The sequence below is a fragment of the Empidonax traillii genome, unplaced genomic scaffold (assembly GCF_003031625.1).
Source record: "Empidonax traillii isolate 1590-97213 ecotype Southwest subspecies unplaced genomic scaffold, ASM303162v1 scaffold68:size1967880, whole genome shotgun sequence".
Classification (NCBI taxonomy): Eukaryota; Metazoa; Chordata; class Aves; order Passeriformes; family Tyrannidae; genus Empidonax; species Empidonax traillii.
In genome coordinates, this window is record NW_020955261.1 from 1,693,651 (window position 1) to 1,708,359 (window position 14,709).

Genomic DNA, 14,709 nt, shown 5'->3' on the forward strand with positions numbered 1-14,709 from the left:
CTTCATCACATCCAAGTGTGATGTCTTCCCGAAGTGTGCACGTACTCTCCTTGGTAACCACTACCATTTAGGGCTGCACCTCACGAGCTGCTTGAAAAGCTCTGCAAGATGATCTGCTTCCCAGCCTTTGCCTGCCCTCTCTGCTGCAGGATCTGTGCAGACTCCAGCTAGGTCTGAGGCAAGCAGCGCTAAACTCCTGGTTTTCACATCATGCTTCTGTTAATGGGCTTTTAACATCCTGTGGATGTGAAAAAGTTGAAATTTGTGTCTGATCCACATCATCAGGCTAGGGGTAACCAGACATGGTCCTCAAGACAAAGGGACTCCACCCATATCCTGGGACGTCTGATTAAGCTCAGGCCTGAGCCTTCATCCTTGCTTTAAGCTATGTTGTTAGGGAGCACTGGAGGCTGGGAGTCAGAGTGGCTGAGATGGCACTTATGAGAAATTATATGGACTCTGGTATTTCAAGCCCTCTCTGAACAACCCTCATAGCTGGGGTGATCCAGGCTGTCCCAAAGCAGCCTCTTAAGCTATGTGGTTGCACAAGGCCAAGTTGCCTCTGGGAGCCAAGGGGATCACAGTGTCACAGAAAAAGGCAACCTGGCTTGGGGATTAAGCCACCCCTGAAGCCTGGTATAGAATGAAGTCAAGCGCCTCTAAGAATGGGCCAGGGGTGCTTTTGTTGCCCCTGAGAAGCTTCAGAAGCCAGGGAGATTCAGGACTTTCCTGAGGAGACCTGATGGCTGGGTAAGTTGAATGATGATGAGTCTGGCATGAAGGATCTCTCCTCACAGTCAAGGTTTTTCTGTAGGTACATAGCAGAGAGATGTAGGGAGATATTGACTTGTCTGACTCTAAGGCTGAATTTCCATCTCTTGCAGTGCATTGAGCAGAATGCTGATAGGAGAAAAGGCTGTTTACAGAATATATAAGTGATACTTCAAAGAATTTTTCTAGCTTTGAGTTCTTCAGGCACAGGCTTTTGTGCATAAAGCATTTCATATTCTATAAACCAGATACAATATCTTCCTTATTAGATGAAGTATTACAATTACTCCAGTTTTTCCCCTGGGTTACAGCTTAAAATTTAGGTAACAATACAATAACTTATGATTCCTGTCTTGAGTTTGGGGTTATGTTAGAAGATGAAGGTAACTTTCTGCTCTAAAGAAAGGATCAAGGAGATTTTCAGCACTGAAAGCCGCAGTTCCCCAGGATCCCCTCAAAATAATGAGAGAATAGTTGCAATGTATTCCAGTATCTTATAAACCTACTTTACTTTATGCATGTTAATAGCTTTAATAACAGATGGGAGAGTTATGGCATTACAAATGTGCTTGCAGACACACAGGACTAGGGTCTTTGTTTTTATCCAAACTTGCATATCCTTTAATTATTCTAGATATTTTATTTTTGCAATTTGATTTTTGTATATCTATGATTTCTTTTGCAATGGTGATGTATGTTAAGCCCTTTTTTTTTCAAATGTTCATTGTTAATTGTGTATAATGTTGATCCATTAAATATCTTCCTTTTCTTACAGAAACAAAATTTTATATTTTGTGTGCAGTATTCATTTCAAAATAGAATAGGCAAAAAGACTGTTACTAGAAATCTGTCAGTCATACTGATCAAATCATACTGAAAGCAGAAAACTTGATGTGCAAATGGAATAAGATTAGCCTTCTTGAGATTTCCCCCCCCCCTCCCCCAGTCCTTTCCATTCGTAAGGAGCCTTAGCTTCACTTCGAAACAGGCTTGCATTAGGCCATTTCTCATCAACTTCTTTATGCACCCAGCTGGTGGTGTCTGTGTGTAATTCCAGCCAGTTTCCCTTTGCAGCTGTGGGGGGCCTCCTTTGATGCATCTCCGTAGGTGGCTGCCGGTCCCTCAACTGGGGCCGGCAAACAGAATCTCCTCTGTAGAAGAAAAGAAAACACCCCGGTAGATGCCATGTGACTGTTTGCTTTATGCATGTAGGAGGAACTGACGTCAAGTGCCTCAGGATATTGTTCTAATGCAATAACATGATGTTGTGGTGTGTATCTTTGTGCATCTATCTAACGCAGAGCCTGTGGTGAGTGACAATGTGGTCAACACCTCCCTTCTGCTCTTGGTCTCTTTTACTTTCAAGGCTCTCCACATGTACTGAGAAAAAACCTCTGCAGTGTCTGCTTGTGACTTTCAATTGAAAATACGGTGACCTCCTCTAGACATACTAAGTACAGTTTTCTGGCATTGTTCCCCCCTGTGCAGTTGTAGGCACTGTTCACAGAGCAGAGCAAATGCATAAGTATGCAACAGAGGGGAGGCAATGCTGATTTTATTTTTGCTAGTCACTTGAGAGGAAAGGGAGAGAAATTATTTCACTTATCCTTGGTATGCAGCAGAGATCATGGAATGGTTAAGGTTGGAAGGGACCACTGGATGTCTTCTAGTCCAACCTCCCTCCTAGGGACCCCTAGAGTATGTTACTCAGGATTGTTTCCAGATGGCTTTCGAATATCTCCTGGGAAGGAGACTCCACAACCTCTCTGGGCATCCTGTTCCAGTGCTCAGTCACCCTCAGAGTAAAGAAGTTCTTTCTCATGTTCAGGTGGAACTGAGTTTCAGCTTCTGCCTTTTGCCCCTCATCTTATTGCTCAGCACCACTGAGAAGAGCCTGGCTCCATCCTCTTGACACCCTCCCTTGAGATACCAGTGTTCTTTTTTTTTGGTCACAGCTTTCACCTGTTTTCAGTTTGAATGTAAATACTGATACAAGGGGTTTAAAAAATAATGTCAAACAATAACACTAGGCCAATTTTTTTCAATATTATGTGTAAATGCAAGGAACTTGAGTTTTGCTGGGGTGACCATGCAGCTAGAACCTCATGTGGTTCACCCACATTTGGGTGAACCCACTTGCCCAGCAGTTTCTTGCTGGCTCTGGTGCCTCCCTGCGGCATGGGAATGTGCCAGTTATTCTGGGACATCCTGGCTCTTATTGCAGAATGTGATTGCATGTACAGCCTGAGAGCATTTACTGAGGATTATAAAAGCATGGTATAAAAATGTAAGGGTTGATGTAATAATGTGTGAATTGAAGGGGTGATGTAATCTGGTAAAACCTCTCTAACAATGGGTGTACTGCAGTTACACGGTCTTCTGGCTGTACAGGAACTGCCTTCTTACCTGCTCGAGGACTTAGCTTGTGTCTAAAGTCTGAGGTATTTATTCCTAATATAACTATGTGTATTGCCTATATAAATTTTCCTTCTGGATGTGTTTTTTTTTTCTCCTGTCTTTTAGCTCTCTTGGGAGCTTGTCACAAAGCATGTATTGGGTGAACTGAAAACTGTGTATGACCTACTCCCTTTCCTTTACTTATTGTCTTTTAGCTTCAGAAAACGTAGTGTTGATCTGCTGCTGGAGCAAGGATAAAGAGGAGGCTCAGGTCTACCCTCATTTCGCACATTATCACTGTAGGAAAAAAACAAATATTCGAAATAACACTATTTAAAAGAAAAAACTGTGAACACTGCTTTGAACATCTTGGATTGTGTCTTTTTTACACTTCTGTGTTATGGGCAGCTTCTGCCTCTGTTGGATTTCAACAGAAGTCTGAGATGGTAACAGTGATGCTTCCTAGGCACTCTTATCATAGTAGAACACTTTTATAGCATTTCCTGGGATGACAGTTTACTTGGGGATTGGCACTACTCTGTCACATCTATCAGCTGGTATCCAGGACACCCGCACTCAGCTGCACAGGTCATTTTAGAAGAGGCTGACTTGGAGTGCTCTGTGCCAGGGAGCCGAGCAGTGAGTAGTTCCTGCAGAAGATTAGCAGCACCCCTCTCATTCCGACCTTGCTCCTGTTCCATGGGGCAAGAGCTTGGATCAGGCATCTGGCACAGTTGCACTTTTCACCCTCATTCCAGGGAAGTCCAGTGGGTGGATGGATCCCTTCTCTGTACTGCTGTGGCTCCTGGCAGGCACACAGGCAGCCCCATACGTGAGGGAATGGCACGAAGCTGTGTTGGAGGCTTAGATTGGATATTAGGAAAAGGTTTTTCACCCAGAGGGTTGTTGAGCACTGGAACAAACTCCCCAGGGAAGCGGTCACCAGGCCTGTCAGTTCAAGAAGCGTTTGGACAACGTTCTCAGGCGCATGGTATGATTCTTGGGGATTTCTTGTGCAGAGCCAGGATGGGGTGACTTGGGTGATCCCAGTGGGTCCCTTCCGACTCGGGATAATCAGTGATTTATCTGTTCAAGCGTCACCGAATGAAATTCACGAGCAGCTGTGTCCCCTCCAGCCCAGGATACTCCGCGGTTCCCTGTGGGCGCAACGGGATCGGCGCCTCCCCCGGGTCAGCCCCTCACGCCGCGAGCGCCCGGCTCGAGCTCGGCTCAAGCTCGCGGCGGGGGCGGGGCCGCGGGCGCGCGCGGCTGCCGCAGGCACGCCCGTAGCGGCGCGCGCAGGCGCAGCCCCGAGGAGGGGCACGTGCGGCGCGCGGCGGGCCCCTCGCGCCCCTCCCCGCCCCGGGCGGGCGCGCGCCGGGATTGGCTGCGCGCGGCGCGGCCCCGGCGGCGCCGGCGCGGGGGAAAGGGCGGCCGGGCATCCGCGGCCGCGCGGACATGGCGGCGACAGCGGCGGCGCTGCTGCGCTGGGGCGGCCGGCGGGGGCGGCCGGCGGTGAGCGGCGCCCGGGGCCGGCCTGGGAGGGAGCACGGGGCTGCGGGGCCGCGCTCCGGGGCGGCGGAGGGTCCCTGTGGATGGGGTCGGACGGGCTCGCCGGGTGGGGGGCTGTTCCCTGTGCGAGGGGGAAGAGGGGTGTGGGGTGTCGGCCCCCCCGAGGAGCGTCCCCCTGTGTCGGGCGGGAATCCCCGGCCGGGCGAGGGGAGCTCTGTGTCCGGGGCCGTGCGGCCGCGGCGGGGCCGGTGGGTGGTGGTTGTGGGAGTGTGAGGTGCTGCCCCTCCGGCCCCGGGCGGGCGGCGGGGAGCGGCCGGGGGTGCCCGCGGGTGCCGGCTGCGGGGAGGCGGGGCCGGGCAGCTGCAAGAGCTGCCTCCTGTTTGCTGTGCCTGAGGGCTGTCAGCATCCGAGAGGTCGTTCCTTGATGTAGACCTTCGGCGTGTTGCCAGGAGACCGGGGGAGTTTAGTTATTTACTTTTTTTTTTTTTTTTTAATTAATTTTATGCTGCTGGACAGGTTTGGGATGATTCAGGGTGGTGGAGTCACCGTCCCTGGAGGTGTTTAAGAAAAGACTGGACGTGGCACTCAGTGTTGTGGTCCAGTTCATGGTGGTGTTCGGGCACAGGTTGGACTCGATGATCTCGGAGATCTTTTGCAACCCAATTAATCCTGTCATTCTGTGATTCCAGTTTCCTTCTGCCCTCTCTCTCTCTGTTAAATGGGAGCTTATCAAAGCTCTGGGGTAGAGGGTGGTTTTGTGCTATTTTTAGTCGGAAAATCTTGGCTAACAGAGAAGGGTTTCGTGGAACTGTTGTCTCTTCTCTCCCCACGCACCCCTTTACCCCAGATACTTTTGTGCTTTCACTGAGGCGCTTGCTTTATTAGATCTATGTTAGATCTACAGATTGTGTAAAAGAAGATTATTTTAGATAAAAACAAGCAGCATTAACACATAGTGTTGTGTAACAGTGGAATGACAATACAACTAGTTTCAATATGGGAAAAGTAGTGCAAAATGTTTCTAATTGTTCACAGTAGGAAGAATTCTTTTTTTTTTTCCCCTACAAAGGAAAATTTGTGGGGGGATATCTGCATGTTCCAGAGAAGAAGAAAGGAGTGACTTGCAGAAAATGTTTTCCCCAGTGTACCCCTGAGGGTGTAGGAAAGGTTTCTCTCTAGAAATGTTCCCTTCTAGCAGTACTGTAGAGAGCGCATTGCACATCTTTAGGGATCATGTAAAAGAGGTGGTTTATGTGGGCAGGGCATTTTGAGAAGAGATTAAAGAGGAAAACAGCATGTGCTTTACACAAGTATTTTTCCTTAGGAAATATACATAGGTAAACCTGTTTTCCTGTGAAAGCGTAGGCGAGAGGAGCTTCTTGGAAAGCAAAGAGGTGGTTTGATTAGAGATGATGACTTGAAATTGACAGAGGGCTTGTCCTGTTTGAAGACTTTATTTTTGGTAGCCGTGAGTGTGTGTATATAGATGTGGAAGGCTTCTGCTGTTCCTACTAAATAGTCCTAAGACTTTGGTGTCAGTCCTTTGGAGCCTCCCTCAAAAAGGCCTACTTTGTGTCCTGTGTGGCATCTCAGGACATGGTCTGACTGCACCAGTGTAAGCAGAATGGAAATGTTTCATTAACGGCACCTTTATAAAATAAAATGTTTTTATAGCTACCCAGTAGTGTTGTGACTTATGGAACTGAAGTGATTTCTAGCCCTTAATATCTATGTATGAAAGTCACCGTCAAGACAACAGTATATTGGAAACATCTAATAAAACAAATCAGCATGGAAATTGCTCTCATAGATTCTCTAATATTTTGGTGACACAGACAAATGATATAACTGATGTCTTCAAACTTTAGTGTGCTAGGAGCTCTTAAAATTTTTGCAAAGGCTAGTAGCTAATGAGATGTCCTTAACTTTCTCTGCTACTTTCATGTGGGAATTGATAAACGACCACAGGAGGAGGGTGCAAAAAATCACTGAGCTGCAGATTTGATTCTGTGTTGTGTTTCTAATTTAGTGCCTATTGCTTCTGTTTAGGTTTTATGCAGAACTGGTTCTGTTTAGAATATACCCAAAATTTCATTTTGAGTGCTTTGCACTTCTGAAGCTGGGAGAAAATTTGATGTTGAAAGAAGTCTGTAGTTACAGAATGAGGATGAGAGATGGCTTTTGATATTTCCGTTGTGAAACTTTTGAGAGAGCTGTCAGACTCAAAATGTTTAAAATAATGTAGAACAAAGTGATAAATACTTCATGAATTCAAGGGTAAACTGCTGATACTGATTTCATTAGTGTAGATCAGTTTTCTAATCACTGAACTAAATGTATGGAAAGTTTCTCTTCCATCTGTGTACCCAGCATTTTTAAGTCATGGAAGTTATCTGTACAGTGGGAGCTCCTTACTTGTTTCTCATATTATTTTTAGCATGCTGTTATTCCAGGGAAAAATTGTCCCCCTTGTTTGAGAACAGAAGCATCAGGCTGATGTGATGCAAGGTTGGTATCATTTGTCATGAGGGAAGGGAGTTCAAATGATCACCAGTCTGGGGCTACAAATGTAGCCATAGACTTCTGGAGTTCAGTGATTGTTTCTAGTATGTAAACTACAGATTTTAGTACTGGCAAGCACTATCAAAGCATCACACAGGTAGAGATTTCTGGTTTTCTTCCTACTTCTAGGAGTAGCTTTTTCAAATTTGTAGGGAAAGCGTGCTGTGCCTAGTACTAAGGGCAAAAATTGATTCTGAAAGGAAAAAAATTGAGATCATAAAGTCTATACTGAGTAAAAAATGGCACTCTTGTTCTAAAACGCTTCGTACTTTAATTACTTTGTGATTTTGTCTGCCCCAAACTTGCATTGATTGTTACAGTGCCATGATCTGTTTCACAGGTGCTAGCCAGCCTTACTTGGAGCTGTTTAAGCTGCTGCATGAGAAACTGTTCCAAGTTTCTGCAGCTGCCTGGCCTTGATCACAGGCTGCTCCTTTTGAGCTCCTGTCTCCCTCCAACTTGTGCCAGCACTGCTGTGTAAATATCTTGGATAAGCTGGACTGAGGTCTGCCTGAGAACATATTTTTCCCCACTCCTTGTGACTATCTTCTCAGGTGGTTATATTCCCATGTCTGGTTCACTGTGTGACTGTAAGAACTTTGGGGACTGGCACAGAGGAGAAGCTACATGGGCACAGGAATGACTGAGCTTAAAAAAAATAGCCTTAGGTGGGTGAGTGTTTCCTTGTTTGTAGTTTGTATGCTGTGTTGGCAAATATGAAAATCAGATTTTCTCTTCTTAGAGTTATGAGTGTTTCTCAAACCCAGTCAGAGGGAAAGAACTATCATGTACAGTGCAATGTACTTTACAGAACCTACATCTGTGTTTGCAGTTGGCTTCAGGGGAATCTGCTTACACTTACAAGTGCTTGGCTCTTCAAGACTCTGGGAGTACAAAGGAAAGCGCTTCCTTAGAGAAAAGAACAGAAGCGTTGTGTTTGCTTTACCATTTACAAGATTCGTACAATATTGTACTAGGAAGCTGCATTTTCTGCCTGATACGTTAAAAGTCTTGCAGCACCTGAAGGTATCTGCTTCCTATGTGCTTTATACATACATCAGTAGAGTTCCACAGACAGGGAATCATGATGTCAAATGAATTGAAATAAAAAAGATTTGGGAACACTTGCTGTGTAATCAAAATGTGAAAAAAAACCCCCATTGTCTTCATGTTTCTAACTCCTCATGAATACTGATGGCTACGAGTAGGTACACCACAAAGATAAGGGGGTTATTCTCGTAGTATCTGAAACCTGAATCTCTGGAAATGTAAGGGCAAAACTCTTAGTGGAAGAAAGTAGAATTTAAGTCTAGTGAAAATAGGTGGGCTAGTTTGGCTGTTACTATAGGGTATTGCTTACTGTATTTTCTAGTAATTCTAAAATATACATTCCATCCCATACTAGACTTCTTAGAGCAAATATTGATATATGATGCTTTTCCTGCCTCAAATGTGGAATTCTATGCCTCTGTTTCAACACTGGGACCTTTTTCTGCCTGTAAAGCTCAGTATCAATGAGTTATTTACAAGCTGACCAGTATGGCAAGGAAATTTCCTTCCTCAGTGAGGGCATGTAAACCTTTAAAAACACATAGGTAAGCCATATCTAAATAATGAGTTAATTATCTATTTTGCTGTTGTATGCCGTGTCCTTAAACAACCTGAAGAGGTTTCCTAGGGCCGCACTGGGTGCCTGAGGGGAGGCAGGTTCTCTGTGAGGTCTCAAAGTGGCAGTGTGCTACGGGCATACTGTTCTACAAGTTACTGTGTAGTGTGAATTTTTTATATGAAGTTATAGAATAACTGTTACAGCTACTCAGGTTTCAGCTCAGTTTGGCTATTGCACCATTAATAGATAAAGCAAGATGCTTTTCCAAAATACAGTACTAACACCTTTTTCTGAAGATTAATTAGAGGTGGGAAACTCCAAGCCAAATGCAGAAGTCCTGAGCTGAGCTCTCATAAATGAATAGTCTGCGTTCTTGGGCTTTCAAGAGTCAAAAGTTTTATCAAATTGAAGTAACAAGTCATGACAAAAATAGATTATACCCAGTGACTTTATTGCCTTCTCCTAGTTTTGCAGGATACAAAAATGTTACTAGGTCAAGGTGAGCTGTGTGAGCTGTGTTCTGAGGAAATGTCTAAGTAGGGTGTAATACCTAGGGCATTATGTGGTTTTGTGGAGGCAGCCAGTTAAGGACGTAGGTTGAGAGTTAGATTGGTTTTGCTGGGTTGATGGTTTGAGAGTTCTTTGGGCTTTTTGGTGTAGCTTTTAATGAACTTACCTGTGACAGGGACTTTGGAACATGGGGTAGGTGATGACACCTGAATAGCTGTGGATTTGGAGATGGCAATTTAGCGATGTTCCTTTGTGGCCTTAGTTGTGCATTATTTACAATATGCTTGTTTATTTTTAAGTAATTATTCAATTGCTCATAGTGGCTGGGAGCAGACCTCTAAAGAGACTTGTCTTGAAGTGGATTCCTAATTAAGCAAGCTCTTAAACTTTAGTGTATATTAGTAAAGACACATATGGAATGCCTTTTTTCCAGAGCTGTGAATTAAAGTTGGAACTGCCCATCTCAGTTGAGCAATATGCTTGATTTGTTTTAGCAAGTTAACCCACATGTATCTGATTCAGGGCCAAACCTGCTATTTTAAGTGATTTGCATGTGTGTGTGTGAGAGGAGGCAGTTAAATTTTTAAACATAGGTACATAATTAGATTAGGTTATTGCAAGATTTTTATGTGAAATGGGTCCAATTCTGTAGTGTAAAAACAAACCTGAGTGTGGTTTAAAAGTTTTTCCAATTTTTTTTTTTTTTTAATTGCTTGGTGACTTTACCGTTTCTATATAAGAAGTTTCAACAAGGCTTTTTTCAAGATGGCTAAAATTCTACAGCTTAATGCTAACTGATTTTTCCCATCATAACCTTTCCTTCCAGTCTTCATCTGTGCATGGCTCTTCTGGTTTCTCATAAGCATTCAAAACTAGTTTTGTATAAAAGGTGTTTACAAGAAAGTTCAGAAGCTTTTCCTCCCTTGCTTGGTTGCCCCCTTTTCCCCTGCTAACTGCAAGTGTTTAGATTAGCCCCACTGACCCTTAACAAGCACTTTCTCCAATGAATAACATTAACTCGGTGGAGACTTTTTGTGTGTGTCCCGTATGACCTTCTGTAGACTATTTGCGGTCCCTCAAGCACTTCTGTCAATAGTGTTTCGGAGGAGAGGGACTCAATTTGCTTGACTCTGTGTACTCCGGAGCAGGAGAGTGTACTCTGCTGCTACTGCTGTAGCTGTCCTTCCTCTTCCCTCTGACAGTGTCTAGGTCAGAATACGGTCACTGAAGATGTAACAGTCGCTCTGTAAACTTGCGATAAGGACCAGCTGGTAGGTGTGATTGCAGCTGCCAGAATTCTTCCCTTAGCTTCATCCCTTTAATGCCTGAAAAGGCTTGTACTGTCACATCCTCAGATAAGAATAATATACCTCTGCAAGAAAAAAAACCCCAAACAATCAACCTCTGGCTGTTTTGATTCTAGTGAATCAATGGATTTGCGTTTCAGTTTGTTCTGGATTTTATTTTTGTGGAATAAAGTGAGAAAAATGAAAAAAGCAAAAAACCCCCAATGAAACAAAAAAAGTGAAAGGGAAAGAGCCCAGCATGTGAAACAGGTTGGAACAGTTGCTTTCAATTGATTTTTTTTTCCTAGTTTCAGAATAATTAATATATATGAATCATTCTGGAAGAATTTAGCACAGCTGGATTATCTTGGAACAAAGTATGCTATGTCTGCCACTAGTGAATGGCATCTAGATGGTTTGTGAAACTATAGTAGCTTTCTGCTCATGAGGTTTGGTTGGAGCTGGCATGAGATGATATGCTCTAAGGCTTCCTTTAGTTGTGTATTACAGTACTTTTACTGAAATGTTTTTCTTCCTTTATAAGATTATAGTGTCAGCTGCATTACAAATGTGATGGCCTTCTCAGTCCTGGGCTGGTTTCTGCTTTCTGTGATGCAATATAAGAATATAAGAATTCAAACTTTATCAGCCAGAGGGCTGTGTAGGAAGTGTTCTCATTCCAGTTACTGCCAGCCCCTGATACTTCCAAATCAGTATAAGCTTTCAGGAAACCTAAAATGTTAACAAATTTTCAATTATCTTAAGTTCACTACTCTTGTGAAGGGTGTAAGTGAATTCTCTAATTAACCTCTTTAAGCAAGCATACGCTTCCTTATTTTTTGGTCTTCAAATGTAGTTCATATTCATATTTTTTTCCCAAAAAAAACCAGGAAAGCCTTTTCACAGGAGATCCTTTACTTTCTACTACTTAGATTTATGCAGCTCTTGAAAACAGTTTTTTCAGACTGAATGGACAGATTCTGAGTTCTGGCAGTTGCCAGTCGCTGCTGTTTCATGCTTCCTGCCAGACAGTATTTAGTGTTGAGGCTTTCTACAGTCTTTTTGGTTCCAAGTGGGTCGTCGAGTGTGGCTCTGCTTATACCTAAGCTAATGGCTTCATATCTAGAACTTCTGAATTGTTTCTGGTTACTGTTTGTGGGTGTGTGCTTGGGGAACAGCGATTCTGTATGAGCTTTCATCCACTTGCTGAGGGAGTGAAAGGGATATGGAAGTTTCCTCGAGATGTCAGTGTGTGAAATGTTTTTAATGGCATACTGTAACAGGAGAAAATGGTTTAATTCCCTCTTTCTTCTGTAGTGTGAAATGCTGTGCTCAAGATGGTGCCTTATAACCTCACATAAGTTCTATTCATCTGTGTATGATCCTAACGAAAAGGTAAGTGGTATGGTGCGTGTTTTCTTTGACGTTTTACTGTACTGCTGGCAATTGGTTGTGCTGCTACTAACAGTGGTAGTTCTTCTGGTATAACCCATCAGTAGTTTAATAGCATGTTTTTCTTCCTTTTTTTTAAACCAAAGGGAAGTTACTTTTGCAGGATACTTGTCAAAGATTGGATACTGCTTCAAGTGTATACCTTAAGGCTGAATAAGTGATTGTGAGCTTGGAAAAGTTGCATACTGGCCTGAACGTGTTGTTATTATGAAACAAGCGTTAACGTTTTACATGGTTGTGGGTGGTAATGGGCCTGTTTAAACATCTGGGAGCTAGAGTAGCCAAAAGCTTTTTGTGGAAACAGAAGTATGTAATAGTGGCAGCATGATTGTTAGATGATCTGGCATGGGGGTGGGAACTTCAGAGCTTGGATAAAGATGGGCCTTTAAGGCCTGCAGAGAATAGCAAATCCTCATTTTGGGGGCTTGTGCAGTAGCAATCTCAATTTACAGTTACAAGCCAAGAAAAACTTTCCTTGTGGAAGATTGTCTTGGCATGACGTAAGAAGTAATGCACTTGGAAAAATAATGTGACTGAAGGTACACTAGTATTCAAGGGCAAAGATGATAGCAATTCAGGACTGATATTCTACTGGTGTAGAAGCCCTTATATATCAGTGCAAAAGCAATTAATCATGAGTAAAATAGTACTAAGAAACAGGGAAAAGCAGTGTGGCTTTACAGGTATCTTCAGAAAATTTATTTTTTCTTTCAAGTCCTTGCTTAATCAAGGTCTCCCTCCTTTTCTAAATGTGTAGTTACGTTTAGACAATGTAATTGGGTATTTGGTTTCTCTCAACTAGGAACTGTCATTTAAACCAGTGGCTACTACAGATGGTTTAAGCTCTTTTCTGCTTTTTTCACTCACTGCCCCTTCTAATGTTTTTGTAGTGATGAGACTTTCATGTGAAACTTTTTCAACCTAATTAGTGGAAATGACATAAAAAAATGTTACTTCAAAGCAGTATGTGGTTTTTAATTTCTTCTTATTGTGCTGGACTTGAGACTAGACTCTAACAGCAGGAGCAAGGTCTCTCAGTGTCTTTATTGCAGAATTGGAAACTAAAATGAATGTCAAATATTCTTAACATCTTGATACTGAAAGTCTTGTCTTGCACTGTGACCACAGCTGATTAATGAAACAACTCTTACATACCAAGAACTAAGTTGAATGGAGTATTCAATTCAATAAACTTTTCAATGCCAAGTGTTTGGAAGTATTTTTTTTAGTTCCCCCTCAAGTCTGTATGCCTAAAAATCTATAGGTACCTAGAATGCTGAAATTTAGATTCAGGAACAGTTGGTATGAGTATGTTGGTAACTTTTTTAGATCAGATCCCCAGCTAAAAAACCTCTCCTAACAAATTGCTGGCTCCTGTGGTGTTCTTAAAGTATTTGTACCTCTGATAATTGAGCTTGCTTAAGAGTGTGTAAGATCATCTTCTGAGTGTGGTGTGCCTGTATCCCAGGCAGTGTTGTTCAGCAGATCTGGCTGAAGTTACTGTATAAGCTTGCTGCAGCTGTTACCTGGAGAGTTTCTGGTCCCTTAATTTCTGTATGGTGTTATCACGTGCTAGTATTTTTAAACTGATCATGTGATGTCAGCTCAGCCCTGACTTTGAAAAAATAAATTTGGTCAAGGGCACCTTGAGTTTGTCTGTTTGGAGTAGGAGAACAAACAATATATGTTCTAGTCTGTCAGTAGCAGTTCCTGTTGGGGTTTTATGGTGTTCCTTCCTCTCCTCTAACACCTGTCTTCCCCTCCCCAAATTAACTAATGACTGTGTGGCTAACAAAGAGTTGATTGTTGCAGTGGCAATACTTCCTTTCCCCCCAGTCCGTAAGAAAACCAACTGCTTCTTACAGAGGGGGGAGAAGAGCTGTCGAATGTCTTAGGGTATAGTTGGATCAACCTGATGTGGTATGATTGCAGGCTACCCCTGAAAGAGAGAGGTCCTGCTGGTTCCCTCTCCTGTTCTTTTTAATTTAGAGCAGGGGAAGCAGAGGAAGACAGTTCAGTTACTGTGTTAAACCGGTGCCATGTCCTGGAGCTGCATCCCTGCTAGGTATGGTGCATGGAGAGCAGTGGGGATAAGTGTGTAAAGCAGGACCGTCCCTTTCAGTGGCAGTCTGTATTTACAACAAAGCAGGTGCAGTATCAAAGTGCACCTGTGTATTTAGTAGCAAGGCCTGCAACAAGAATAATTTTTACTCCCAACAGTGAGATCTTTAGGCTGAACAACTGTGCTCTTGCACCACTCTTTTCTTAATGGGAAGGTTTTGCCTGCAATATGAGGCTTACTGACTTCTGACAACTTGTTATCCCCTTCTTACAGCCATGATAGAAGTACTGAAGCACTAAGTGCACCCCAGTGTGAAAGGTAACAGTGCTAAGGGGTGTACTAAGTGTGATTTGCTGTTCTGTTGCACTATGGTTGCTATTTATTATTGAATGTGTAACAGTGTCCCTATGGCAGTGAAGGATTTTGCCAGGTTCCTCACCTGAGGCTCAGATAGGAGTAGGGGCTAGGCTGGTATAACTCAGCAACAGTGCCTGGACAGCATGGAAGTGTTGGTCTTTTACCCACCCATGCCCTAGATAGAGAGGAGG

The 14,709-nt window shown here is 43.4% G+C and overlaps 1 protein-coding gene across 1 annotated transcript in view; it reads left to right on the forward strand.

The window, feature by feature from the left end:
- Positions 1-4,626: 4,626 nt before the first annotated feature.
- Positions 4,627-14,709, forward strand: part of PCCA (propionyl-CoA carboxylase subunit alpha) — a gene marked incomplete at its 3' end in the record, with an annotated part of 260,224 nt that continues 250,141 nt past the window's right edge. The window contains exons 1-2 of the mRNA XM_027880315.1: positions 4,627-4,683; positions 11,965-12,042. Coding sequence (XP_027736116.1) covers positions 4,627-4,683; positions 11,965-12,042 — 135 coding nt within the window. The remainder of the gene's footprint in view (positions 4,684-11,964; positions 12,043-14,709) is intronic.